This window comes from Papilio machaon, chromosome Z, assembly GCF_912999745.1.
Source record: "Papilio machaon chromosome Z, ilPapMach1.1, whole genome shotgun sequence".
In the NCBI taxonomy this organism is placed as follows: Eukaryota; Metazoa; Arthropoda; class Insecta; order Lepidoptera; family Papilionidae; genus Papilio; species Papilio machaon.
Window position 1 is genome coordinate 10,534,498 of NC_060016.1, and position 26,622 is coordinate 10,561,119.

Here is a 26,622-nt window from a genome sequence, read left to right on the forward strand (position 1 = left end):
AGCAAGGGTCCATGAAACATCTCATTCAAACAATTCACCACATCTTTACCTTATCTTACTAATATTATAAATGCGAATGTTTGAATGGATGGATGGATGAATGTTTTGTTTGTTTGAAGGTATCTCAAGAACGGCTCAACGGATCTCGATGAAATTTGGCATAGATGTATCATAGTCTGGAAAAACACATAGACTACTTATGTTTTTTTAATTGCGCGAGGACGGAGTCGCGGGCGACAGCTAGTAATAAATAAATGCATATTACATAGAACAAAATTATATTGATTGAAAAGTAATACGTTCCGTGGCACAATTTTACGATGTCGCTCATACAACGGCGGCACTCAACGTGTTAAGTTGTAATAGAATAATTATTAGATCCATCCAAGCTGTTGTGTAGTTGTAGTTGATGATTCAATTGGAGCCATTGTCATCTCTCCCGGGCCTCGCGTTGGATCTTTGAAGGAAGAACACTTGTGTCCAAGGCACTGGAAAAAAATCTAAATATTTCATAATTATTATCAGCTTTTGTCAACCCATTGTTAGACATATAACCTTCTACAATAAAACGCTCGATTCGAACATAATCAATTAGCGTATGCACGATTTTAAAAGTTATATGACAAATCTTAGTTTTAATATTTTAAGAAAAGATTTCATCATTCTTCCTAAGTAAAAAAAAAAATATTTACATATTATTATTTAATTTAATATGTATGAGATATAATATAAAAGCTAAAATATATCATTAAAAGAAGTCCCTTTAGGCAAGGTTCATATGTATGTATATGGAAGTAGCAAGAGATGGACAGGATCACTCCAATTGGAAGGTGATTTGTGTAGTTATTGTAAATACTCACTGTTGCACTGCAGTTGGTACCTTTGCACTGGAAAATGAACAATTTATATATGGAACAAGTTGACAAACGAGCGATCGATCACCCCGTTCATTATCACGGCAGATCGACACGGAATGGGAAGAGGACTACAATTGGCTTCAGTCACTACTTTCAGTAGACGAAACCCGTCTCCCTCCCTCAACTCTTGTGTTCTGTGTGATCGAGGTATTGCACCAGTCGAGTGGATTGTTTTTTTTTTTGCATTTGCAGAAATAAAATGTGGAAATTTAATAAATATGTAAGCACTTACATATGCAATACAATTATCCGAGTGACACTAGAATAATATAACGGCATTACTTATTGCAAACGCTGAGGACAAGAGCAAAATGGCTGTGCACTGTATAACTTAGGAATATAAGTCAATACTATGCCTATAATAAAATTACGATTACAGATTTTTTATTACTTTCAAATAGCTTCCTACATATTAACTGTAACTGTGAAATCCAAAGGTTAAGTTCATGTATATAAAATTACAGTAGAAGCATCTAAAATCAGGGGACCAACATAAACGAAAAAGTTTCAATCTGTCAATTTACTATGCCTTTGTATGCGTGAGATTTTAGCACCGAACCACTTGTAATAATAAATATTGTTACATCTGCGTTTTCAAACAGAATTAGAAAGATAACATATTTTTACACAAGAGTTTCGACCCCTACAGGCACAAGTAACTAAAACAAAGGTAAGGTTTACCGTTGAGAAGCATTCGGGACCTCGGCACTGAAAATATTGTTGAATAAGTCTACAGAAGAAAATTAAAAAAAAAAGTAATCTTGTATACGAAATTTTAATCTAGTTTACTGATTCTTATTCAGTACAGCTTGTTTAATTACTACTACATTCGCGTCGCCAGGGGGAATAAGGTGGGTAGCTGCTTGCCCCCTTCTAGAACCGAAAATAATAAGTAAATGTATAAGTTACTTCTAAATACTAAGATTCACAACAATCCCTATAGATTCGCACAGATAACTTAGTCTGTTTTCTCATTACCTAGGTCAAACCTAAACTTTAGCTAGCATTACCTTTGCAATAAAAGAAATATTTTGTTTACTACCTGCCTCTCTCCTAGATCTAGCCTAGATCATCGTCTGGCGAGGCTCTTATGCTACTTACTACCTTGTAACGACGGACTACTACTTGGATAATTATTTTGTGTATAAAAGATTATATACAGATCAATAATAAATAACTGTGAACTTATGGTATAAACAAAACTGACCTAGAATCTATTTTATTTCAATGTTTTTTTCTAATTTAGCCTATTATAAATGTACTCACTAATGTTTCACAGCCTTCTCCCGTACACTACAAATAAATATTAATATAAATAGGCATTCACGACTGTTACATACATGTATTGGCAGAGATTCTGTACAAATTTTCATCGCTCAGTTCTTATAGTAAGACTTCCATGTGGACCAATGACCATATGAGGTCAGCAGGAAATCTCCGAAAGCAGAGAACCACATGCTGTGCAAGGCATGTCCCGTATTGTACAGGTTGATAATGATTACGATGTTCTTCGCAAGATTTATTCAGCAAATTGTTTATATATACATACATACATACATTATGTCGATATAGTACTTACATTTGATACACATTTTAGACCAAAACACTGTAAAACAATCCAAGCGTTTATTCTACCATCCGTGAAAATAACTAAGTTCGGCAAAAAAGAAGTATATGTGAGAAAAGATATTAAAACTTAGCAAATTAAAACTCATTCTTACAGCATTTCTGCATATTTGTCCAAAGCACTGTTAAAGAGTTAATTATAAATATTACTAATCTTACTATTGTTTGGATGGATGGATAGATATTTTTTGAAATTATCTCCGAAACGGCTCAACAGATTTTGATGAAATTTGGCATAGATGTGGAACATAGTCCTGCAGAACACTTAGGTTAATTATTTTTTTTTTAAAATTCAACGCGGACGGAGTCGCGGGCGATAACTAGATAATAAAGCAGAGATACTCAAGATGCGTATTGCATCAAATTAAAATACTTAAGTTAGAAAGACATATGCGGGAAGTAGTTAATAAGCCAGTATTAAAAAAATTACCGATGAAGTACAAGAATGTCCTACACCGTCGCACTGAAAATGAAGAATTGAACATTCGGATCCGAACATTGTGAAAGTAAAAAATAGATTGTTAGTTTCTGACCCCAAAATCTCAGTATAAACATAACATCCTTATAATTTTGACAAAACAGTGATAGCAATGCGTTTTAAACTAGTGTTTTGGTTTCAGAAATCTACGGCGAATAATAACAATCTTGTAAAACTGACTTTGCAAACAATTTAAGGTTTTAAGATAAATAAAAAAGTGTTCTTACCCCTGACTTACAAAATATACCAAAACACTGAAAATTAAAAACATCTACTATCATACAAAATCTATATAACACTTCCGACTTGGATTAGGTAAGTAAATTACAAAATATAATACTTGTGAGAGATTAATTCATTGATGAAGCGAAAACAAAAAACATTCTCACGAGCGTTGTTTTAACACCGCATTAAATAAAACTCGTCGTCAGCGGCTCTTGAGAGATGTAGGTGTGCTTTAAAATCACTTTTGCATACTTAGCCTTCGATGTTTCGATTTCGTACTAGAACTAGATTAGTGAAACAGTTTCATCGGACTCAACGGTACAACAAGTCTTCTAGTTCAACTAGGTCTATCTCTATTTTTACCTATTTGGTACATACGCTAAAATACCTGAGAAACGGACCCCGGATAAGATGACTGCAAAAACAATCTTAGTAAAATATCTTGCATGGAAAGGTCAATTAAATTAATTTAGTTTAATTTTTTTTAATGTTTTAATTCTTACTTACTATAATATAATAAATGCGAATGTATAGATGGATGGATGGATGTTTGTTGATGTATCTCCAGAACGCCTCAACGGATTCCGATGAAATTTGGCATAGATGTAGATCATAGTCTGTAAGGACACATAGGCTAAAAAAGTTTATTTTTAATTCCGCGCGGACGGAGACGCGGGCGACAGCTATGTTATAAGTATTGAAATGTCTTTGAGCGGATTAAATGTCTTATTATTATCTATTATTAATTATGCGTTAGTATATCTTTTTCATAGAATTCAATACTTACCCATGCTACAGATTCGAAACCTGTTGCCTAAATTAATTTGAAATTAGTCCTTATATAAGCTATGATAATTATTTGAGTTTTATTATTTATTTATTTTTTAGTTATTTTTATTAAATATTACTCACTTTAGCACGGGAATTGTTTCCAGTGCACTGTCGATCATAATTTTAATATTATTTAAGCCCGTAGTACACAGCAGTTAAAGCTAATAGGAAGCGAAGCGAAGCGAAGTATCACTCTACGGTCGGAGTACGGAGTGCAGTCGTTAAACTGCTGAACGCTTGAAGTTGTTGATACTGAATACTGAGATTGATATGTGGTTTGCGCAGCGACGTAGCTATGTGCTTCAGGCGTGTTCCTATTTCAATTCAATAAAATGCCTAAATAATATTAAAAATCTTACATTAGCCACGCAAGCAATACCGTTGCACTGAAAATATTTTTTAGATAATCATTAAAGGCTTTGAATTTGAACTTAGAACTTAAAAAAGAAATATGTCTAACCTCTGCAAAACAGTCCTCAATTTCGTCCTGTACATAGAATTACAAAAGATCAATTCAACCCAAAATTGTCCTAAAATGTGATATTAAAAAGTGATATGTATAGCATCCATGGCTTTCTGAGGTCAGAATCTCTCATTAAAACATAATTGTTATCTTTGTTTGTCAGAGATTTTCATCTCAGATACCCATCAAGAAAAAAATAAAGCTGTACAAAAGACAAACTTAAAAGTTATCTTAAACATTACCTCTTGGGTAAGTATATATGTCTGAAAAAAAAAATGCTATCAAAATACAAAGTGTATTGAGGAACACTTCAATAAATAATTTCTTGTGAGCAGCAAAAACAAGACAATGCATGGTATGGACATATTATGTGGAGGGAAGAATCAACCGATAAGGAGAAATTTAGTTATGTGTGTGAAAACCAGTAGAAGTAGGTCAGAGATGGATAGACTGCGTTGTAGGTGACATGATCAAGAAGATTGTGATGTCAGATGACAGAAGATAGATCAATATGGTAGACTAAAACCTGGTGCAATAATTAGCAAGATTTATATCCAATTTGCTCCAATTATTCCAATCCAGATTCATAACAATTAAGGAGAAGTGTAAATATACTTTACCATTGTAGTCATAGAGATAAATAAAATAGCCAATGCACGTTGGTATGAATACATTTTGAGAACTGTATTAAACAAGATAAATGAAATTTTCCATACATTAAAGATAATTAGAAAGTTAGTTCCACTAAAAATTAAACTTTACGCATATCTCCAGTTTTATAATTGAATGAAACTAACAAACACATAGTGTCATTCTTTATATTCATTCTGAGAAAAAAAACGACACTCTTATTGAAAAAATTAAATTAAATTTAGCTGAGATTGAAAAATAAGTTTAAATTTTCACTTTCAATTGTAATAAAAAATTAAGGTAAGTTAAATAAAAACACATATATCGATAACAGATATAATTCATGAATTATATTACGTTTACAAACTAGCAAGTGATGATTCACATAAGTTACAATACTAGTATATCAGATTTCTTTCTTCATAATTTATAATGCATAAGATTTTTAATAAACTTTCATATTTTTGAAATGTAATGTTTAATGCATTATTGCCGACGAAACGACGAGAGTGCGTGTGTCCAGGTTAAGTAGATCCAAGTCCAGCGGATATGGAGACTGATCGCAGGCAAGCTTGAAATGGTCCGTCAACGTATCGAAATCCAAATCGCACCTTGCATAATCTCTTTCGTTCTCAATTAACTGTCTCTGCAGCAAATTCAATTTACTAACTGTCATGTGAAAAAGGTGATTCTGTATCGAATCATACAATGCGTCTCTAATGGCGCGCGGTCTCGGTATGAGTTTGTAAAAAGCATCCGACCAAAACAGATGCGATATATCCAAGTCGTAATGTTGCGGCGGACAACGCAACACCGGGTGATCTCCTCCCGTACGGCCCTTGAACAACTCGTCGATCGCATATCTTTTCACCTTGTCCTTGGATTTTAGGATTAACTGATACAATTGAGGTTTGTACATATTCAATTGTATAGGTACTCCATTCATTAGAAGCCAGGATCGCATTTGCAGTTTAGTTGCATCTGGCCGGGGGGGAGGGCTTAATAATTTATTCTGGCACGGTAAGTTTACCAAAACGATCACCGCATTCGGCGGAATGTTCGGAATGACCCTTTGGCGAATCCAATTTTGGCATATTAAAAATTGTTCTTGTTCCAAATTGTTATTGTTCGCGATTTCGTACATATCGATAGAATGCGGTGCAAGCCCGGTACCAGAGTTGGCGTTCAGAGTAAACGTGTTACAACGATCACGGCCTCGTTGTGAGAAATAGTCGAAATATTTGCTCAAATAAATAATGGGCCGTCCTTCTGCGCGGTATCTCTGTATCGTTTGTAAATATTCCTCGCGATGTAACCTTAACGCTGCGCTCTCCACAAGAATGTTTTTGTTTGGGCTGTTTTTTGTCACAAACCAAAAGTAACCCATTTTGCAGAGTCGTCTTTTAAATTCTTTTAAAGTTCCTCTAATCTTCAATTTTCTTTTTAGTACATGTACTATATCGCTGTGAGGGTACAGTAACTGTTCATTAGCTATGCAGTGGTTAACAATTCGCCGTATATAGAGTTTACAACCCTCGCTGGCATATTCATTGCAGGTTGGTTTATTTGAAATTGTCAACCGAATGTGCTTTGTCTCTGTATTAGACTCCGGGTTTCCATCGGATCTCAAGACTGCAAGGGTTCTCGTACCTCCAGTAGTCGTCTGGCCTGCAAAGGTGACCGGGGCCGCACTGGACGCCGTGGTCGGATTAAGTGCCGCGGTTTCACTAGGCTCTGCAACCTCAAGGGGGCACACTTCAGTGGATAAACTAAGGAAGTTTGGCCTTACCACTGCACAAGGCTTCGTGATGCGTGGTTTTTCCGGCTGCGTTTCTTCGACGCCCAACTCCCAGAACACGTTCCATGACATGTTTTCGATATATTTTACTTAACAATAAATAATTATTTTATACGCACTTGTTGCAAGTTTAAATCAACGCTTCCGAGTGATGATAAAGGGTCGCTTCGTAAATAGCCTGAGAGTCGATTACAAAGTGTACGTCGTCAAACATCTGAATCAGCTTTGTCGATGGCGCGACCTGTGTTCGTAACACGAGCGCTCTCCTTCCACGAATTGTTGCTTAGCCTCTATCAATAAATTATCTATTTCATATTAATGCATAACAATATAAGTTACAACAATTCATCCACAATATATATTTATAATCTGAAGTTGTAAGGAGTTTAAAAGTAGTAATAATAATTACTACTGTACTAGTACTAAATAATCTTCTGAAATAGAGATAAATGCAACTAGTTTTTTTTTTAATTTTGTCACGGACAGACCAATAGTAAACATCTTAATTTAGAAGTTCACTGCTTTGTCACTTGTATCACTTCAAGACATAGTGTCATACCTTTCAGTCTCTCTGACAAAACGGAAACAATGCATATTAAAATAAATGATCACAGCAATAGAATTCTACAGTTAGAGAAATATGTAAATCCTTCACGTTTTGAATAAATTTTATTATTTCATAACTACAATAAGCAGTCAATAGTACAATTATTAAACTGTACTTTTTTGAAAAAGAGAGTAAATAATTAGGAGTAGAAGTTAAGTTGAACGGAACTGACTTTCCACTGTCCGTTGTTGTATTGGAATAGGTATCAAATTATATCGAGATAGATAACTCTCTGTAATAGCACATAGGCTACTTAAAAGTTTATTTTTATTCAATGCGGACAAAGTCACAGAATGACTAACATAGAAATGTAACTTGTATGATTGCATATAAAATAAAATTATTTTATATTATCTGTATTTATTTGTTAAAAGACCGTATCAATACTGCATTACAACAATTCAATACTTCTGTATTCAATTGTACCATTATATACATTTTCTACTTTTAATGGACATGGGAACACTTTTAAACATATGGAAAAAGCTATTTTCCCTTCCTCCGCCGAGTACATTTCCCTTCCGATCCTTCCATAGCTAGGAAGGGGAGGGGGAAAATATCGACCTCATGCACCCACACACACACGCCTCAGACAAAATGTGGATTTAATTCACTTTCATACCTGTCTATAATGTATTCGGGGAATTACCCGACGAACGAGTTATTCGTGCAGCAACAAAGGCTGCTGCGGACTCTACCTTGGCACAGTGTCATGGCTCTAAGGTCTACATACCAGATAATATAGGGTGGAGCATAAGACGGAAAACTGCGATCTATTATACACTACATCCAAACAAGGTTGACCTTTATAATGTATTTTACTAGTGGCAGAATCAGATTTTGTAGTTTATTATGATTGGAACTTTTATTTACTTTAAATATTGAATGGTAATCATTATTAATATATAAATAAACATAAACAAACATTAACATTTTACATTATTTTGACACTATACACTATCATTTGCTATTATCACTTATCATTCCAGCACTATGACAAAAAACAGATTCTTGCCATTGCCATGAACATCATTTTCTTTTACCAAGCTTTTTGTTTTTTTTTTAAAGATATTTAGGAATTATTTGATACCAAAAATTTTATATTTTTAGGTCTTTCGCCTTCCATAATTAGTTAAAAAATTATATCGTACTGTAAAATGCAACCTCTATCCCGAAGTAGAAACATTTACATATGAATAATTTGATAATTTGTCTGTCACTCAGATAAATTATTTAATCTGATCTGTGGTATTAGTCAAATTAGTCAATACAGGAGTGGGAGAGTGGGGTTAAAATTTAAAAAAGAATTACCGGCGTTATTTTTTCATTTAATTAATCAATCATTTAATTATAGTTGGGAGTTTAAAATTAGGGTCGAAACTATGACGTCACTATATTGTCACGAAAATCAAGACTTAAAATATAAATAATATTTGAAAAATAATTAGAATATTAAAAGAAAATATTAAAAATTGGAGGAAAGGTCGCGATGCGCTTCCACCGGAGATGTGGAGACAGGGTCACCCTTCTTCACAATAATTATACAGCAGTTAGGAATTTTGTCGAGTTCAATCACGGCCTGGTTCTGAGTGACCAGCCTCTAAAAAACGATGTCATGTTCGAAGTCTGCATCGATCGCAAGGTTAGTATCCTTCAAAGTAGCCGAGTACCACTTAACAGCAATTTTATATGTACTTAAATAGTTCTATATAACTAGAATAAGAGTAATGGTCCTCATAAGCAATATAATATCATATACATTTTTATTATTTACATTAAATGATATAGAAAATAGCTTGTTAGAAACTGTAATACATCTTAATCTGCAGTTCTTAAAGGTTGCATGGTTTATCTATATAGTCTAAATACCTTAATGCTATATTATAATTGGATAATGATGGATATTAGGTTAACTGTACCCTTTATTTTCGTTAATACATACTACTATGCATAGATATACAATTAAACACATCAGATAATGTGCATAAATATATTCCCTTTTAAAATATTTAATACTGAAATAAAATAAAAATGTTTGTATTATTATATTTAGTGGGAGTGATTAATTTAATATTGATGAATTACTTCTTTGTTTAAGGGAAATGTAATGGCTTGAGTGAATTCCGTAAATTTTTTAATGATGTAAATATTCTGTTTAGGTCAATGTATGGAATGGAAGCCTTGAAATTGGTGTTACAACACAAAATCCAGAATATATGGACTTACCTGCCACGGCAACCAAATTGAGAAATACCGCATGGGTAAGTCATAAACAACTGTTGTTTATTTGAAACATATACAAATGTAATTATTATTACAAAAATAATGCAGTTTATTTTTTACCATTTCTAATAAAATGGTCTATGCCGTAACAATTTTTTTGTATGAAACTTAACTGTTAAATATTAAAAAAAAAAGTTATGTTAAACTACAAATTAAAATTATGACAACTTCTCATATCTTCTCACTTGGCTTAAAACATCAGTTATCCATATAGCACAATTTTACATTTGAAATTATAATATTAGTATGGCCACATTGTATTTTTTTTTTATAAGAGAAGGGGGCAAACGATCGGCTGGAACACCAATGACAACACCATTGTATGACTTGTACATGTCTTTTTCTAGATTCTATCAGGCAGTTCAGTTGTGAGAGATGGTGTAACACATTTACCATCATATGGCCCAGAGCTTGACACACTGCAGGAAGGGGACTGTGTTGGTGTCATGAGAACTAGTCGAGTAAGTCTTTATTAATAAGTTAATTTCAATTAATAAGTCCCCACTAAGGGCCTCGAGCCTACATTAAGTGAATACAGTTAATTAATTAAATTTGCTTTAGCATTGAACTGTCAACATAACATCTGAAATTTTGCATTTATAGACATACTAGCTGTCGCCCGTGATTCCGTCCGTGCGGAATTTGGAAAATCTTAATTAGTAACCTATGTGACCTTCCAGACTATGCTCTACCTCTATGCTAAATTTCATAGAGATCCATGCAGCTGTTCTGGAAACACTGTCAATCAAACATCCATCCATCTAAACATATGTTGTTGACCTAATTGCAGTGTGTGTATCAAATGGAATCACTGAAATATATAGGTTATAAACATCCTGGAATATAATTGTTAAGTTGTGTTTTATTTTTGTAGGCTGAGTTACTATTTTTCATCAATGGAAGATGTCTCGGTGTGGCTGCCATGGATATGCCCCCACTTTTATATGGGGTTATCGATTTGTATGGACAATGCGTTCAAATAACTCTCGTGCCGCAATCGCCCACTACACCTAGATCTGCAATAACAAATGCAGAATCTGTAAGTATATTTTGTTAACATATTTTAAATGTAGGAAATGAGTGGAGTATGACCATAAAGTTGTGCTCTTTTATTGCTTTTAAAAAAGTACTCAAATAAGGCAGACATGTTTTTATGTATGGGTGTAATATTGTGGAAAAAACTGTATATAATTACTATAATTTTTCTAATGTTACTTTAGTAGGGTTTTTGTATGTTTTTTTTATATGAAAAGGTGGCAAACAAGCAAACGGTCACCTGAATTCGCCGAAATGGCGAGGCGTTGCCCATCAGCAAATGCAGATGCGTTGCCTACCTTTAATCAACGGAGGAGGGGACGCACAGAAAGAGGATATTTACCCTTCCCGTGCCTCCCCTCTTCCCCTTCTCATCCTTTCCTAATAAGAAAAGATTGTGAAGGGGAAGAGAATTAAAATTAGGCCTCCAGCACCACACTCATCAGACTGTACTATAATTGCTTCCACTTGAGGCCTGTCTTCTGTGTGGTCATGGTTTTTCACCAGGCGAGCCAATTCGTGAAACAGATGTTGTTGTTGCTGGCATCTACCACTGTTGAATAATGTATATAATGTTTGTATGTTTTAGCAAAATGAAGCAACGCGTCATGACGGACCAGTGGCACTCATGGAGGTTGTTAACTATGAACCCTCTGTTGACACATTCCCTAAGGGTAGCCGGGATGAATATGTTAATAATTCTACGGAAGCTTCTTGTACACAATGTAAGCAATGTTTCATACATCAGCTTGAGTCATTTCACTGTTGGTCATAGTCCTTCCCAATGCCTTATATATTAGAAGATCCGTAAGGTGTGACATAGCCGCACCAAATGGGATACTGTAATCTCTGCCTAATGGGTTATGGGCGTGAGCTGTATTCTTGTGCAAAGCACCGTATCAGGTTTATTGATGTTTTTAATTGACAAATTATATAGTCCGGGTTTAGTTGATTGTGATTTATAATTACAGATAATCAAGACCGTTTGAGATTTCATACAAGGTGCGGTGTATTGGTGCGGTTCTCACATCACAATAGGTAAGTTGTTTGAAATAATATACTGAATAATTCTCCTGCTTTAATACTTATATTAGAGGTTTATAGTCTTAGAAGTTGTTACATTTGTATGTATGTATGTATGTATGTATGTATGTATGTGTATGTAGGACGGCGGAACGCGCACGGCCAATGGATGATTATAATGATGCTGTGGTGATGACGTCACGACCGTTGCATGATGGTGAACTCTTCGAGATACGCATCGAGCGCCTCGTGCATAAATGGAGCGGTAGCATTGAGGTAACCCACCCCCCACAACATCCATACATACATACATACACTGCCACCATACAAATATCAACACATACACATCTAACGCAGGCTGATATAAAATTACGATGCAACATTAGTTTAGGAATCTATAATAAACTAGCTTTTACCCGCGACTCCTTCCGCGCGGAATAAAAAATAGAAAACGAGGTAAAAATTATCCTATGTCTGTTTCCTGGTTCTAAGCTACCTGCCCACCAATTTTCAGTCAAATCGATTCACCCCTTCTTGAGTTATAAATAGTTTAACTAACACCACTTTCTTTTATATATATAAGATATACAAGCATTCATTTTTATTTGTAGGTTGGCGTGACCAATCACAATCCGGCAACTCTAAACTTCCCGTCAACTATGACCAATATGGAAACTGGCACAGTCATGCTCTCCGGCTCCAAAGTGTTAATCAACGGTCAGGGTACATGCACTGAATATGGCTCTATGAACCTTGATGAATTGAAGGTATGTATGCAAGTGGGTGTTGAGTCAGTCAAGAGGCAAGAGGTTCCAAATGGCTCCATACATATGTCACTTGACTAAGATAAAAGTTAACAAATTTCAGTATCACGCATTTCAGTGATGTAATACAGTTCTGAAATACAGTTTGTCTGTGACGAAAGTTGGTACCCGAGATAATACTAGGGTAAATAGAGTAAATTTCAATGTATGATGATGGTGAAAACTTTGTTACCAGGAGGGTGATATGGTGGGTCTGATGAGGAAGTCGTGTGGAAGCCTGCATTACTTCATCAACGGCGTGGACCAGGGCGTGGCCGCAAGGGACGTTGCGGCTCCCGTCTGGGGCGTTGTTGACCTCTACGGGATGACATCCAAGGTACATTTAGCCCACTCACAACATTGACGGTAAGTTCACGATCAAAGTATGGCACAACTGAGAGGAATATACACTTGATTAGTGTGCAGAAAGTTGCCAGTTCAAATCTCGTGACCGAACAAGATTTTTGCACTAGTAAGTTCCATTGGAGACCCCCACTTGTGGCACTAAAGGAAGGCCATATAGAGAAGGGTTTTACTGTAAATGCAATGTCATATATCCGTCATGATGTTGCTTTAGATGAAGAATCAGGAAAGAGGAATCTAAAGTACGAAGTGATAAATATTTATGTGTGGTTCATTTTTTTTTAAGATTACATAGGTTTTTTTTAATATATGCAGGTTTCTATAGTGGATGCATACGATGACAGTAACCTTCATGATATATCTCCGTTGCCCAGCGTGTCAGTGCTAGCCGGACTAAGTATGTATACATCTATATATATAAAAGAAAGTCGTATTAGTTACACTATTTATAACTCAAGAACGGCTGAATCGATTTGACTGAAAATTTGTGGGCAGGTAGCTTAGAACCAGGAAACGGACATAGGATAATTTTTACCCCGTTTTCTATATTTTATTCCGCGCGGACGAAGACGCGGGTAAAAGCTAGTTATACATATTATTAAATAAGATTTGTGTGTTTGTTTGTTTTTATAATTTGAATTTAAAAAAAACATATTGATCTATTTTTTTTTTAGTAAGAAATTAAGCTCTTTAGTGAGAAAGCCATCCAACTTTTTAACCTAACTGAAATCAAAGATGTTTTTTTTTTTTCATAGTAATTGTTATGTATTTTGTCTGTATGTATCCGTTCTAACTGTTTGTAGCGTAAGCGACACCGACTTTGAATATATCAGAATATGGCCGAAATAAATGGTTTTTTTTATAATTAACTTAACCGTTAATATAATTTACTAGATTTTGCCCGCGACTTTGTCGTATATTATTCCGTGATAATGTAGCTTTCTAAGCTTATTAATATTATAAATGCGAAAGTTTAGATGAATAGATGTTTGATTGAAGGTATCTCGGGAACAGCTGAACGTCTCGAAGAACACATAGGCTGTTTATTATGTTTTTTTTTTTAATTTCGCGCGAACGGGGTAGCGAGCGAAAGCTAGTATTAATGTAGATGTGTAATGTAATATTTATTATGTTATTGTTGCAGATGAGCTAGCACCTGAGATAGACATGGATGCAGATATAGATACAGATACAAATGACATTGAAGATGACAGTCATTTATTTCATACGATGCGTGCTTCGAATGTTGTTATTATTAACAATGGTAAGACTGCTTATAGGCCTAAGTGAGTATCAATTTTTATACATTTCTTATAAATACTCTATGTGTTGTTATTTAAATATTTAAAAAAAATATCAGAATATAGAAGTATTTCAGCAATTTTTTAATTTCAAGTATAACTATAATTATTATTATTATAATGTCCTCGTTTTGTTGGAAATTCAATAAATATTATACTTTTTTTTATTATATTCGCATAGTATATAATGTAATATTTGTTTATCAGCGCTATGGAATTCTTCAATGAAGGGCTCGTGATGACAAACCGGCCCTTGAAGAATGATGAATTGTTCCAAGTTAGAGTCGATGTGATCGTACCAAAGTGGGCTGGGAGCATTGAGATCGGAGTCACGCAACATACATCAAATGAAATACAGTTCCCATACAAATTGAGCAATGCCAAGTGAGTTAAATACACATCTTTTAACAGTAGAACTCCACTGCGGTGACATCAAACACATAGACTAAATAAGATATTAGACATACTTTCACACTTTAAAAAAACATTTATTTTTTTTAAATTTTACATTTTTTACTGTGAGTTTTGATTGCCGAAACACTTGTATGAAAATTTGAAAAAAAACAGAAATAATCTGTTTCATATAAAACAATGGAATTTAACACTTATAGAGTTTTGTTAAAACTAACTGGTGCACTTGTTGACTAATTAACTAACTATGAGTGCGACAGGTATACTTAAAAAACGTATTGATATATGTTATTAGCAATTATAATACCTTTTTTAAATGAATAAATGTGCATTTCGTGATATGTGACGGAAAGAGTTACATCGTCACAAAATTGTAAAAGGAGCTATGTTGACAGAAGTGGCACGTGGGCCTTGGTCGGCGAGGACGTGATCCGCGACGGTGTCATCATCAGCTCGCAGTACACCAGGAACCTCAACAGGCTGGTGGTAACACTTTACACACATTATATTAGTACTTTATAACGTAAAATTACGAGAAAATTTCTTAACGCTGTCAAAATATTCTAGATATTTCAGGTTTATTTCTAGATTATTACTTTAAAAAGATAGTGAAAGGGAAATTGCTGGCTCCACTGTTGGTATGATTGCAGGAAGGCGATACAATCGGCCTGATGCGTACCAGCTTGGGGGTGTTGCATTTCTACATCAACGGAGAAGACCAGGGTCCCGCTGCTTACAATGTACCAGATCAAATCTATGGTATTATTGGTGAGTCAAATGAAAAAACGAAAAAAAAAAATATATAACATTGGTTTTTTTCTGAGAGATCAGTTAATTTTTTTTTTTCGCAGATCTGTACGGGCGTGCGGGGCAAGTAAGTATTGTGGAGGGTCGAGTGGACCCTCCAGTGTACTCGCCTGAATCACCACTCTCCACTGAATCCATTATCACATCTTTTCCGTAAGTTTCTATATTAAATTGATATTATAAATTCGCTTTTTGACATATTTTACCAACTTTTTTTTTGTGTATTTTAGGGAAATGTGTTTCCACCTGGTGCATGGTCGTAATGCAGTGTTGTCCAGATCTCGTCTGACTGCATCACGAGCTGCTGTCTACTCTGAGTTCAATGATGCTGTGTTGTTCAGTTCACGGCCGCTGCGTGAATGTGATATGTTTGAACTACGTATTGACGCTATGGTCGACTGTTGGATAGGCAGCATTGAAATGGGTAAGTAATGTTTAATATATAAAATAGAATTAATTAGATGCCTGTGTTTTATGTTCCAAATTTATGCTAAATTTTAGCGAGATCTATATAGTCGTTCTGGAGATATCTTCAAACAAACATCCATCTAAATTTTTTCATCTATATATATAAAAGAAAGTCGTGTTAGTTGCACTTTTATAACTCAAGATCGGTCGAACTGATTTAGTTGAAAATTGGTGGGGAGGTAGCTTAGAACTAGGAGACGGACATAGAAACTTTTTTTATCTTGTGTGTCTTTTTTTTATTCCGCGCGGACGAAGTCGCGGGTAAAAGCTAGTTTATAATATTAGTAAGATAGTTATTTTTATTAACCCATTGACTGTCAGCTACGTGATATCTCGTAGTGTTTTTTTTTTCAATAAAAATTACTGTAAATGCTATTACAATAATTTATTGTAAAATTTCATGTATTCTTTAAAATAAAACTATGGCACCCAGGGCAAGACACTCTAAATATGTCTGGCAGTCAATGGGTTAATGCTAACTAGATAACTTATTATCTAGTGTTTAACTTAACGGGTGCTTTATATTAGGTGTGACTGGTATTCGGCCTGAGGACTTGGAGAGTGGTGCGGGAGGTGCATTAGCAGGCACCGCTACTGACTTGACTGGGGATACTTATGTTCTGAGCGGTGCTGCTGTCATGAAGGATGGAGAATGCGTGCGCAGCGGTTACAGACTAGATCTAGACACTCTCTCCGTTGGCAGTAGAGTCGGTGAGTGATTTACCATAGGTTTCTAAGACCAAAAACTTTGTTTAAAACAATATGTTATAAACAGGTTTTTGATCTTAGAAACCCACTATTGTACATAACATTTAAAGCTAAAATCCTATACATTATACTTACCCTTGTTTTTAAGGAAATTATGCGAATTGGTGAACGTAAAAATTTACATATTTGAAAAAAATATCTTTGATGGGATTCGAATCCAAATCATGTAGATTATAAGTCAAGTGTTTAATCCCTGAGCCATCGACGTTATTAGTAGTGATATATATTTTGTGTATTTATATATTTGTCAGGTATGATGTGGCATGCGGACCGCAGCCTGCATTACTACTTGGATGGGATGGACATGGGACAAGCGTGGCATGTACCACATCTCAATATCTATGCAGTCGTTGATCTCTACGGCCAGTGCACCCAGGTCCTATACCCTGTCTGAATTCATTACTATAAGTTTATGAGTTTCCACTGCTAATAAACATGTACTAAAACATATCTTTACCCATCTCAGTCTATAAAAAAGGGAAATAAAAATATAGATTAAGGCATTGAAATCTTGATTATGTGAACAATGAAGGAAGAAAGTTTCTAGGAAGTTTATTTGTAGAAAGAAGTCGTAATTAGTGATGCAACGGATGTCTGTTTCCGTTTCGGCAAGTGCGGAAGTTCCGCGTGCTTTTCAACATCCGTTTCTGCTTCTGTTTCCGCAAGTTTTGTAACGGAGATAAAACGGAACTTTACGACGGCTGAGAGATCCAAATGCACGGCGCGAGACGCGCAGTTCGTGCGCGGCCTTTCGGCACTTGTCGCATTTTGTTTGTTTACGTACTTTTTCGTGAATTTAAGCGCGTAATATTTTTGCTGTTTGAATCAATCAGTTTCTCTTGCTGGAGTAAACTGTCTAGTTGTTGTCCATACAAAATTTGACAACTGGCAAAATGTGACTATTTCATACTTACGAGTTATTAAATGTACTTTTGAATAAGTGATAACCATGTAATATATCATCATCGTTATTATCATCAGCTCACTATACATCCCCACTGAGGGGCTCGGAGCCTACCCCAAATTAGAGGTGACTAGGCCATAGTCAACCACGCTGGCCCAGAGCGGGTTGACTTCACACATATCATTAAATTTTTTCTCAGATATGTGCAGGCAAGCATCACTATGTTTTCCTTCACCATAGGAACGTCGCATAAATGTACATATCTAAATCGAAAAACATATTGGTACATAGCGGGATTCAAACTCAGGCCCTGCAGATTACAAGTCAAGTGCCTAATAATTATATATTTTTCTAATCTAGATTTGGTGTTTTTGATACTTAACACATTCACTGTTTACAAAATAAAAAAAGGGTAACAGCTGGGAGCCAAAACTTTTTATGGTGAATTTTTATTTAGTAAGGTATATCTGGGAGTGTTTGAACATATAAATAAATTAATAATGTTTTTTGTATTTGAGCGCTAGTGATCGTCATTTTGAGCGCTAGGGATCATCATTTTGAGCACTAGGGATCATCATTTTGAGCACTAGGGATGGTAATGGTTTAGTTCACTAATACTCGTATGTAGATATTTGTTCCACGATTGCATTTCTGTGTACTAATATGTTACAATATTTTGACAAAGTCAAGTTTTTCATCAAATTCCAGAATATTGAGTAAAACATGTAAAGATACTAATCAAAACCAGCTTTTATCTTCTCGGTTCAAGATCTTGTAACATTTCATACACACCCACACATACACACACGTATACACACACACACATAAACACGTACACACACATACAGGACATACATATATTTAAAAAATATACTACAAAGTGAACGGGCCCCTCGGCCTCGGGTCAGCAGTGAATGTATTAATAAAGAAATATATTTGACGTTTATCAACACGAGTGGTTTGGCGAACATTAATTTGTAAATAGTGTAATTTTGTTTCCTGAAAATAAATAAAAAAAAACGTATTTTAACTTATTGCAGCACAGTAAAAATACATATATTTTTATATTGAAGGCTAAAGGACACCGATATCCAATGCCTTAATAAATTAAAAACGAATACAAACTGTTCTTACCAAAAAGACATTTTGTAAATATGTTTTTTTTATTATTTACACTTCTGTTTCCGCTTCCGTTTCCGTTTCTGCTAAAATTTATTTTTGACATCTGTTTCCGTTTCTGGTTCCGGTAAGACACTTCCATTGCATCACTAGTCGTAATACTATTTTGTCTTTGCATTTTAACTTAAATTAAATTTTTGTTGTGTAGGTGACAATTTTGCAAAACGAAGCTCGCACTTTCAACTACAACCCTGGCACAGCATCAGACAACTCTCTACTGGACATGACTCAGCAGCCTGCTGCACCTCCGCAGCCTTACTGGTATTTATAGCTATCGCCCGTGATTTCGTTCGCGCTGAATTAAAAAAAAAATATAAGTATTAAATATGCTCTTCAAAACATTAGTAAGATAAATTTATACAGGGTGTAACTTAAGTGATTAATTTTCACGAATTTAATAATTTTTTATAACTTTGACATATCAGATATATTGAAAATCGCATCTTTTGACAAATATTATAATCCTCAAGCCATTTAAATTTTTTAATTCGTAACTTAAGATACATCCTGTATAGTACTTTAAATGCTGTTTGCAAATAAATCAATTTGAATTCAATCCCAAAAAGACACAAGTGTGCGCCATTACCGCTAAAAAAACAACCCTTTGTCGTAGATCTTCGTTTTGAGGGCACTCCCCTGGTTGCCTCAGCCAGTATCGGTATTCTCGGCGTTGACATATCGAGTGACGTTCAGTTTCGCGGTCACTTGGAAGACAAGGCCAAGCTGGCCTCCAAAAAGCTGGGTGTGCTCAGTAGGGCGAAGCAATATTTCCAGCCGGGCCACCGCCTTCAACTGTACAAGGCGCAAGTTCGGCCCCATATGGAATACTGCTCGCACCTCTGGGCGGGAGCACCCCAGTACCAGCTTCTTCCATTTGACCGCATACAACGGAGAGCGACTCGAATCGTCAACGACCGAGCGCTTACCGATCGGCTTGATACTCTGGCCTTGCGGAGGGACGTCAGTTCCCTCTGCATTTTTTATCGTTTATACCACGGGGAGTGTTCCGAAGAACTGTTTGGAACGATTCCTGCCGCCGAGTTTCGTCATCGGACGACCCGACAGACCGCCAGGTACCATCCATACCATCTGGATGGCTGGCATTCCACAACAGTGCGGTTCGCGCGAAATTTCTTGCCGCGCACTGCCGCGTTGTGGAATGGTCTGTCCTCGGCGGTATTTCCAACCCAGTACGACTTAGGGTCCTTCAAGAAGCGAGCGTATCACCTTCTCAAAGGCCGGCAACGCATCTGCGATTCCTCTGGTATTGCAGATGTCCATGGGCGTCGATGAACACCTTAGTGTTCCCGCTGCTCGTTTGCCCACTTTTCTTATAAAAAAAAAAAATCTTAGTCTATGTATTAATTATATTTTTGACAGCACATTTTCTGAATACTGCGGTGACAATGTTCGTGTGACAAAGGAGTACTCGATAGCGACACGGTTTTTACCTGACCCTGCCGGTGCTATTGTCTTCAGCTCCTCACATCTGGCACAAGATGAGATGTTTGAGGTAAATATTATCTTATTCTTTTATAAAGATAATCTTCAATTTAAGTTGAAAAAGTTCATATTTATATTGTAAAATAAACAACATAAAATGTTTTTATTTTAATTAGAAATAAAATAATAAAATTAACAATATTTATAAAATTAAAGCCTAATTTTAGTCCTCTTCCCCTTCACAATCTTTTCTTAGTACGAAAGGATGGGAAGGGAAGTGGATTTGGCGGAAGAGCGGACGCATAGAAAGGAGAAATATCCTCTTTCTGTGCGTCTCCTTCTCCGTTGATTAAAGGTAGACAACGCATCTGCATTTGCGTATGTCTATGGACAACTGTCGTCTCGCTATTTCGGCGAATTGAAATGGCCGTTTGCTCGTTTGCCACCTTATGAAATAAAATAAAAATGTCTAAAATTAATAAATTTAAATCTTTCATGACAAGGGAAGAGAAATATAAAAAAACATATTTAATATCAACTTGAAGATAAAGAGATCTCTTTCTTTACATACAAATATATACAAACTGAATATCTGATGCCTCATTAAGGCAATCATTGTATCTCAATGTTAATGTAAACTCCCTAGACACTGAGATTTTCACACTCATAATGGTTAAATGGGCACTAAGTAACAATGGGATAGTTAGTGTTCCATACTTGATACATATTTTAAGTCATCACCAAATCTGTCTTTCATTCCAACACAATCAACAAATTCAGCAGATATTTCTCTGTAATTATCTTAATTTTATGTCAGGTGAAGATATTAAAGCAACGCGCCGGGTTCGCTGGTGGTCTGCGTGTTGGTGTGACAGATGTTAATATATTGAACGCGCACGTCAATCGCAGCCTCCCGCCCGCCATCATCTACTTACCTCACTTCACAGCTTACATCGACGGTCAGTTACAACCAGACGTAATACTGCCTTAAAAAAATGTATCAAGAACTGACAAGGATTGGACCTGTGCTCAAAAGTCAAACTAAATTATGACAGCTCACTACCATGTCAAAAGTGTCGCAATATCCTTTTTTTTATATCTACGTAGGTTTTATATGTTCTGTACATTCTGGTAGAATTTAACTGCGATACTAGCGCCCCTCATCAGTTCAGATATTCTTGTTTTAGTATATAAGTTATATGAAACATTTTTTTTTTTTTTTTACACATTTGCGATCAACAAGCTAATCGCCTCATTTATTATCTACACATATTAAAATACTCAAAGTATTTTATACCCGTCTTACATAAATAAGCTGTTAAGTTCTATTATCTTAGTACAGATTCTACAGAGGGATGTTTATGTTTTAGGGAAGCACATGTTTTATTCAAGACCGGGTAGTCGAGAACGCGATGCTAGGCTTGTGGTGCCGTCCTTTGAGTGGCTGAGACCCGGAGACCGCATCGGGCTCAAACTGACCGCAGACCATCGGGTTGTGGTCTATTACAACTATGAGCCCCTCGAAGTTGCCTTTGAAGGTGTACCTGATGTAAGCCCAAATCATATATCTGTCTACTCTACATCTGTCATAAAAGCAGGTCTAATCTGTTTTTTTTTTCAGAAAGTGTATGCGGTAATTGAGTTACATGGCGAGGTGAGCAAGATCCAAGCTATGAACAAAATGACCGCCAATGCATTGCCTCCGCACTGTAAGTTACTAATATTTTTATTTTAAACTAGCTTTTACCCGCGACTCCGTCCGCGCGCTTTCTTTTATATATATATAGATATAGATAACAAAAATCTTTTCAATGAAATATTAATTATGTTTGTTTGTTTGTTGCAGTAAACGAGTCGTTCATGAGACGCGAGGTGGAGACGTTCCAAGAGGTGACTTCACTGAAGCCATGCGAGGATATGGACGGCAGCATGGAGGGGATAGAGGGCACGCCAGCGCTGTCCCCCGCACCCCCCGCACCCACCGCGCCCCCCGCCATCCCCGCCATCCCCGCCCACCGCAACCCCCGGCCGTACACCTTTCACAATGTACACGGGAACAACATCAAGCTTTGCAGCTCCGGTGAACAAAATATTCACAATTATTATGTTTTTAATACGATTTTGTTATAATGCAATGTGAACTTGGCAGATACGGTGGCGGTGCGCACAACCAGCTACAATGGCGGCCTGGCAGTCGTCAGCCAGCCTATCAGGCGCGGTCAGAGCTTTATGGTACGTTATATTAGGTCCTTACATATGAAATTGGCGTTTTTCGTACTGGCCACTTTAATCACGAATTTCTCCTCTTTGGTAAGGAATTCCAAATTCAAATTTGTACAGCTATAGACTCATGTATTTGTGGTTCGATGACCGTCATTCATTTGTTTTTTTTCTTCTGTTTTTTTCTGTTTGCGTCACTCATTTTACAAAATGGAAAACTTAAAATATCGCATTATTTACGAGTACGAGTTCCGCCGTGGCACTAGTGCTGCGGAAACGACTCGAAGGGTGAATGATGTGTATGGCGGTCGTGTTGCAAAAGAAAACACAGTTCGTTTTTGGTTCCAATGTTTTCGTTCTGGAAATTTCGATCTGCAGAACAAGCCCCGTGGACGGCCTGAGACTCAAGTTGATAATGAAGAGTTGAAGGCTATTGTGGAAGCGGATCCATCGCAAACCACGTCCGAGTTAGCTGCAGGCTGCGATGTTAGTGATAAAACTGTTTTAATTCACTTGAAGCAAATTGGGAAGATTAAAAAGCTTGACTGAAGCAAACCGGCGAACGCGCGTCGACTGTTGCGTTACATTACTAAAGCGGCACAATAATGAAGGTATTTTAAACCGAATCATTACCTGTGATGAAAAATGGGTTCTTTACGATAATCGGAAGCGCTCAGCGCAATGGTTGGATCCTGGCCAGCCAGCCAAATCCTGCCCCGAGCGAAAATTAACCCCAAAAAAGTTACTTGTAAGCGTTTGGTGGACTAGTGCCGGTATTGTTCATTACAGTTTTCTCAAATCTGGCCAGACTATTACGGCTGATGTCTATTGTCAGCAATTGCAAACCATGATGGAAAAGCTAGCGGCTAAACAACCTAGGCTGGTCAATCGCTCCACGCCACTGCTGCTTCACGACAACGCTAGACCACACACTGCGCAACAGACGGCTACTAAATTAGAAGAGCTTCAATTGGAAAGTCTAAGACATCCTCCGTACTCCCCGGACCTTGCTCCAACAGATTACCATTTTTTTCGAAATTTGGATAACTTCTTGCAAGGGAAAAAATTCAACTCCGATGGGGCAGTCCAAATCGCCTTCAAAGATTTTATTGATTCCCGTCCGACTGGTTTTTTTAGTAAAGGGATCAATGAACTACCTATGAGATGGCAAAAGTGCATAGAAAATAATGGTTCATACTTTGATTAATTAAATATATTATATTAAAAAATATTCGACTTTTTATTCCTCCCATACAAAACGCCAATTTCATATGTAAGGACCTAATACTAATGGTTAGACATCACATGATGTCTATGGTCAATTTCTAGACCGCAGTATTAGATATAAATATAAAGGCTATGTCGTATACTGAAGGATATGTGGTTGCAGTTCCGTGTGGACAAAGTTGACCCGACCTGGTCGGGCAGTGTGGGTGTGGGTGCTCTAGGCTATCTGCCTGACGAGCTGCCCGACTTGGCCGGTGCTATCGACCCGCCTGCATGGCTGCTCGCGCCCGACCTCTGTGCGGACAATGGCATTTACGTAAGTAAACCTAACATCATCGTGGCCTACGTATAATATTTTACATGGTAAGTTATAATTGAATGTCTACGTGTGTGTATCAGTTCCGGGGGGAGGCTGGGCGTGCGCTGGAGGAGGTGAGCGAGCGGTCTGTGGTGAGCGTGGAGTTTCTGTGCGACGGGCGGCTGGTGGCGGCGGCGGATGGCAGACCTTTGTGCGCGCTCGGCCTCGTGCCAGACACACTTGATGTCCTCTACCCACTCGTAGATGTCTACGGCAAAGTCTGCCAGGTTGTTTGGTCTTTCATATATCATATAATAATAATTTGATAACTTTTTTAAATCGCTACTCTACATGAGCTTGCCAGCGAGCTCATCAAACAAACATTTGTTCTTCCAGGTGTCAATATTGCTTCACCCATACGTACTAGGGAGTGGGGCCTCCCTGGACCTGCCGAGTGTAACTGCGACCCGCGAGGACAGCTCGGGCGTGTCGGAACTGCCCGAGGACGACGTGTCGCCGGTGGACCTCGACGCCGGCACCTCTGTCGCCAAACCGAAGCTGCGTGCGCACAGTCACAGCGGCCTCGCGGAGGAGCTCGCGGCGGCCACGCGTCGGCCCCGGGTCGGCGGGCCGGCGGCCACCACCATGCACCACAGTCTCATGCTGCCGCCGCCCGCTCGCGAGCGGATGCACAAAAGCCACTCTAGCCACAGCCTCGGTGAGGCGCGCCGCCACGCCTACGCCGACGACCCCTTCGCCGAGCGCCATCTCTGCGATACTAACATACGTCACAACGACCGGTACCCGGAGGCGAGCGAAGTCGACAACCTAGACATCGAGATCGTGGATGCGCTCACACTCGAGACCGGCAACCTGCCAGACCTCACCGAGGACCACTCCTCCTCCATCGATGACTCGACGCGCCGAGACGATCTCTGCACGGACATGCTTTCCGCGGAAAACGTCCACTATCTGAGCTCACTCCTCGGCCTCGAGAGAGGCGGCGGCGGTGAATGCGAGCCCTCGGAGTGGGAGCGGGCGGTAGGTGGGCGCGACTGTGCCCACCTCGCCCTCGTGCTCGACTACTGGCGCTGTCTGCTGCAACCGCTGCCCGAACTGCGGCGCGGCTGCGCGTGGGGTCGCGCCGAGTGTCACTGCTCCGGCTGCCACCCCGACCTGCGACCACCATTAGCCGGTAAGACAGCCGCTATCGGCAAAACCACCGTCACTTACGGCAAGTGCAAGACTAGTATAGGTAAAAACTCAATGTATTGTTTGTATGTACAGGTTGGGTGCGTATAGAGAGGGCGGACGCTGCGGGCGGGGCTGCTCGCGCGTACTGGCCGCTGTCGCGTGCGGCGCTCGCGGGAGTGCGCTCGTGCTGCGCCCGCGCCCGCCGCCCTCGCCGCCCTACCGCCCTAACGCCCTCCCTCTCACGTCTGCCCGCCTCACTCTATGACGTGTTAGTATCTACTGCTACATACATTGCCACAGTTACACTCACACTGGATTACACAATATTATAATTTCCATTCCAGATGGTTCGACGTACAGGGTACACCGCATCGCGTTGCGCTCGCCTTGGAGATAGATGTCGAGTAAGTCAATTTAAAACTTGTCATTTTTCGCCTTTTTCTATCTCCTCCTTGAGAAAGGATATTTATTTAGAAATGCAATATTCATTCATCACAAACATGAACTTTAGTTCAATGGTGTGACATTAAATTTTACAGTATATCCTGTCAATTGCAGGGGAAAGACACCGGAGAGTGATTGTATGCTGGCAGTCCTCATCTATATGAAGCCTCACTCCACCTTGGCAGACAGTCCCTGTGGCCTGGAGGAGTGAGAGGGTCCGTGAAACCTGGGACAAGTTTTAAATCCAGATTTAAGTGCCAGCATACTGATGTCACTAACATTTGTCATCGGTGCATCAATGTCATAAATGTCACCAGTCAAGTATAGTGCGACATACTTATCTGGCCTGGTAGGAACTAAAATACTGAGACTGACAAACGGCCCTTGTTAAAAAAAAGTCACTCTCTTATTATAATATGTCAGCAGATCTGTGTCAAGAATAGTTACCTTAATTTAAAGGGCAACGTTTATAATTTTTATCCAATTTGACGGTGCTATGGGGTCATTCTTAAATACAAAATGGCGTTTATGTAACGACCATTTTGTACCTATCGTGAATTATGTCAAAGTTGTTTTATGACATTATTTACTCATAAAGATAGTTGTTGTGTAACTTATACAAAACATGACTTTTATGACATTGTCACATCGGTCACACAAATTGTCATAACAACGAGGCTGTTTTATTCTCTACTTAATAGTTGTAATTCCAAAACGATAGTATATAAGTATTTATTTATTTTTTTAAATTATAATTTGCAATATTTGTATGTAAATTAAGTTTTAAAATTAATATTTAAAGAAAAATTATGAAAATGATTTTTGATGAAATTTAGATATGTCGTCATTTTTTCTCTAATCAGATTATTTTGCCTC

The 26,622-nt window shown here is 37.6% G+C and overlaps 3 protein-coding genes across 4 annotated transcripts; 1 reads left to right on the plus strand and 2 right to left on the minus strand.

The window, feature by feature from the left end:
- Positions 1 to 305: 305 nt before the first annotated feature.
- On the minus strand, positions 306 to 3,042 carry LOC106717219. The gene is made up of 7 exons (XM_045686156.1): positions 2,974 to 3,042; positions 2,497 to 2,523; positions 2,184 to 2,210; positions 1,599 to 1,625; positions 1,150 to 1,176; positions 861 to 887; positions 306 to 488 (listed from the first exon to the last, which is right to left on the minus strand). Exons 1-7 carry the CDS (start codon positions 3,040 to 3,042, stop codon positions 375 to 377), a joined length of 318 nt encoding a protein of 105 aa, XP_045542112.1. The 3' UTR covers positions 306 to 374.
- Positions 3,043 to 5,574: 2,532 nt separating this feature from the next.
- On the minus strand, positions 5,575 to 8,522 carry LOC106717067. Of its 2 annotated transcripts, none has more exons than XM_014510760.2 (2): positions 8,309 to 8,522; positions 5,575 to 7,258 (listed from the first exon to the last, which is right to left on the minus strand). In XM_014510760.2, the coding sequence occupies exon 2, from the start codon at positions 7,038 to 7,040 to the stop codon at positions 5,649 to 5,651; it is 1,392 nt and encodes a 463-aa protein (XP_014366246.2). In that variant the 5' UTR covers positions 7,041 to 7,258; positions 8,309 to 8,522; the 3' UTR covers positions 5,575 to 5,648. The 2 variants fall into 2 exon arrangements, with proteins under 2 accessions (XP_014366246.2, XP_014366245.2); XM_014510759.2 differs by having other exon boundaries at positions 8,198 to 8,522.
- Positions 8,523 to 9,042: 520 nt separating this feature from the next.
- LOC106717331 (neuralized-like protein 4) lies at positions 9,043 to 26,126 on the plus strand. Its single transcript, XM_045686157.1, has 31 exons — positions 9,043 to 9,217; positions 9,735 to 9,836; positions 10,206 to 10,319; positions 10,733 to 10,897; positions 11,483 to 11,618; positions 11,865 to 11,931; positions 12,060 to 12,192; positions 12,528 to 12,683; positions 12,916 to 13,056; positions 13,398 to 13,479; positions 14,227 to 14,368; positions 14,591 to 14,767; positions 15,190 to 15,280; positions 15,445 to 15,562; positions 15,646 to 15,754; positions 15,832 to 16,025; positions 16,598 to 16,780; positions 17,089 to 17,213; positions 19,069 to 19,181; positions 20,301 to 20,433; positions 21,181 to 21,322; positions 21,734 to 21,912; positions 21,985 to 22,072; positions 22,210 to 22,443; positions 22,513 to 22,595; positions 23,974 to 24,126; positions 24,210 to 24,395; positions 24,505 to 25,303; positions 25,396 to 25,570; positions 25,647 to 25,706; positions 25,861 to 26,126. The coding sequence occupies exons 1-31, from the start codon at positions 9,065 to 9,067 to the stop codon at positions 25,955 to 25,957; spliced, it is 4,830 nt and encodes a 1,609-aa protein (XP_045542113.1). The 5' UTR covers positions 9,043 to 9,064; the 3' UTR covers positions 25,958 to 26,126.
- The last annotated feature ends 496 nt before the right edge of the window (positions 26,127 to 26,622 follow it).

Coding starts and splice junctions, on each gene's coding strand:
- LOC106717331 (XM_045686157.1), top strand. CDS start 9,065: ATGCGCTTCCACCGGAGATGTGGAGACAGGGTCACCCTTCTTCACAAT. Junction 9,218..9,734: donor AAGTCTGCATCGATCGCAAG/GTTAGTATCCTT, acceptor TATTCTGTTTAG/GTCAATGTATGGAATGGAAG. Junction 19,182..20,300: donor GCACCTCCGCAGCCTTACTG/GTATTTATAGCT, acceptor TATTTTTGACAG/CACATTTTCTGAATACTGCG.
- LOC106717067 (XM_014510760.2), bottom strand. CDS start 7,040: ATGTCATGGAACGTGTTCTGGGAGTTGGGCGTCGAAGAAACGCAGCCG.
- LOC106717219 (XM_045686156.1), bottom strand. CDS start 3,042: ATGTTCGGATCCGAATGTTCAATTCTTCATTTTCAGTGCGACGGTGTA. Junction 2,524..2,973: donor GACATTCTTGTACTTCATCG/GTAATTTTTTTA, acceptor ATTGTTTTACAG/TGTTTTGGTCTAAAATGTGT. Junction 1,177..1,598: donor GTCCCGAATGCTTCTCAACG/GTAAACCTTACC, acceptor ATATTATTCTAG/TGTCACTCGGATAATTGTAT.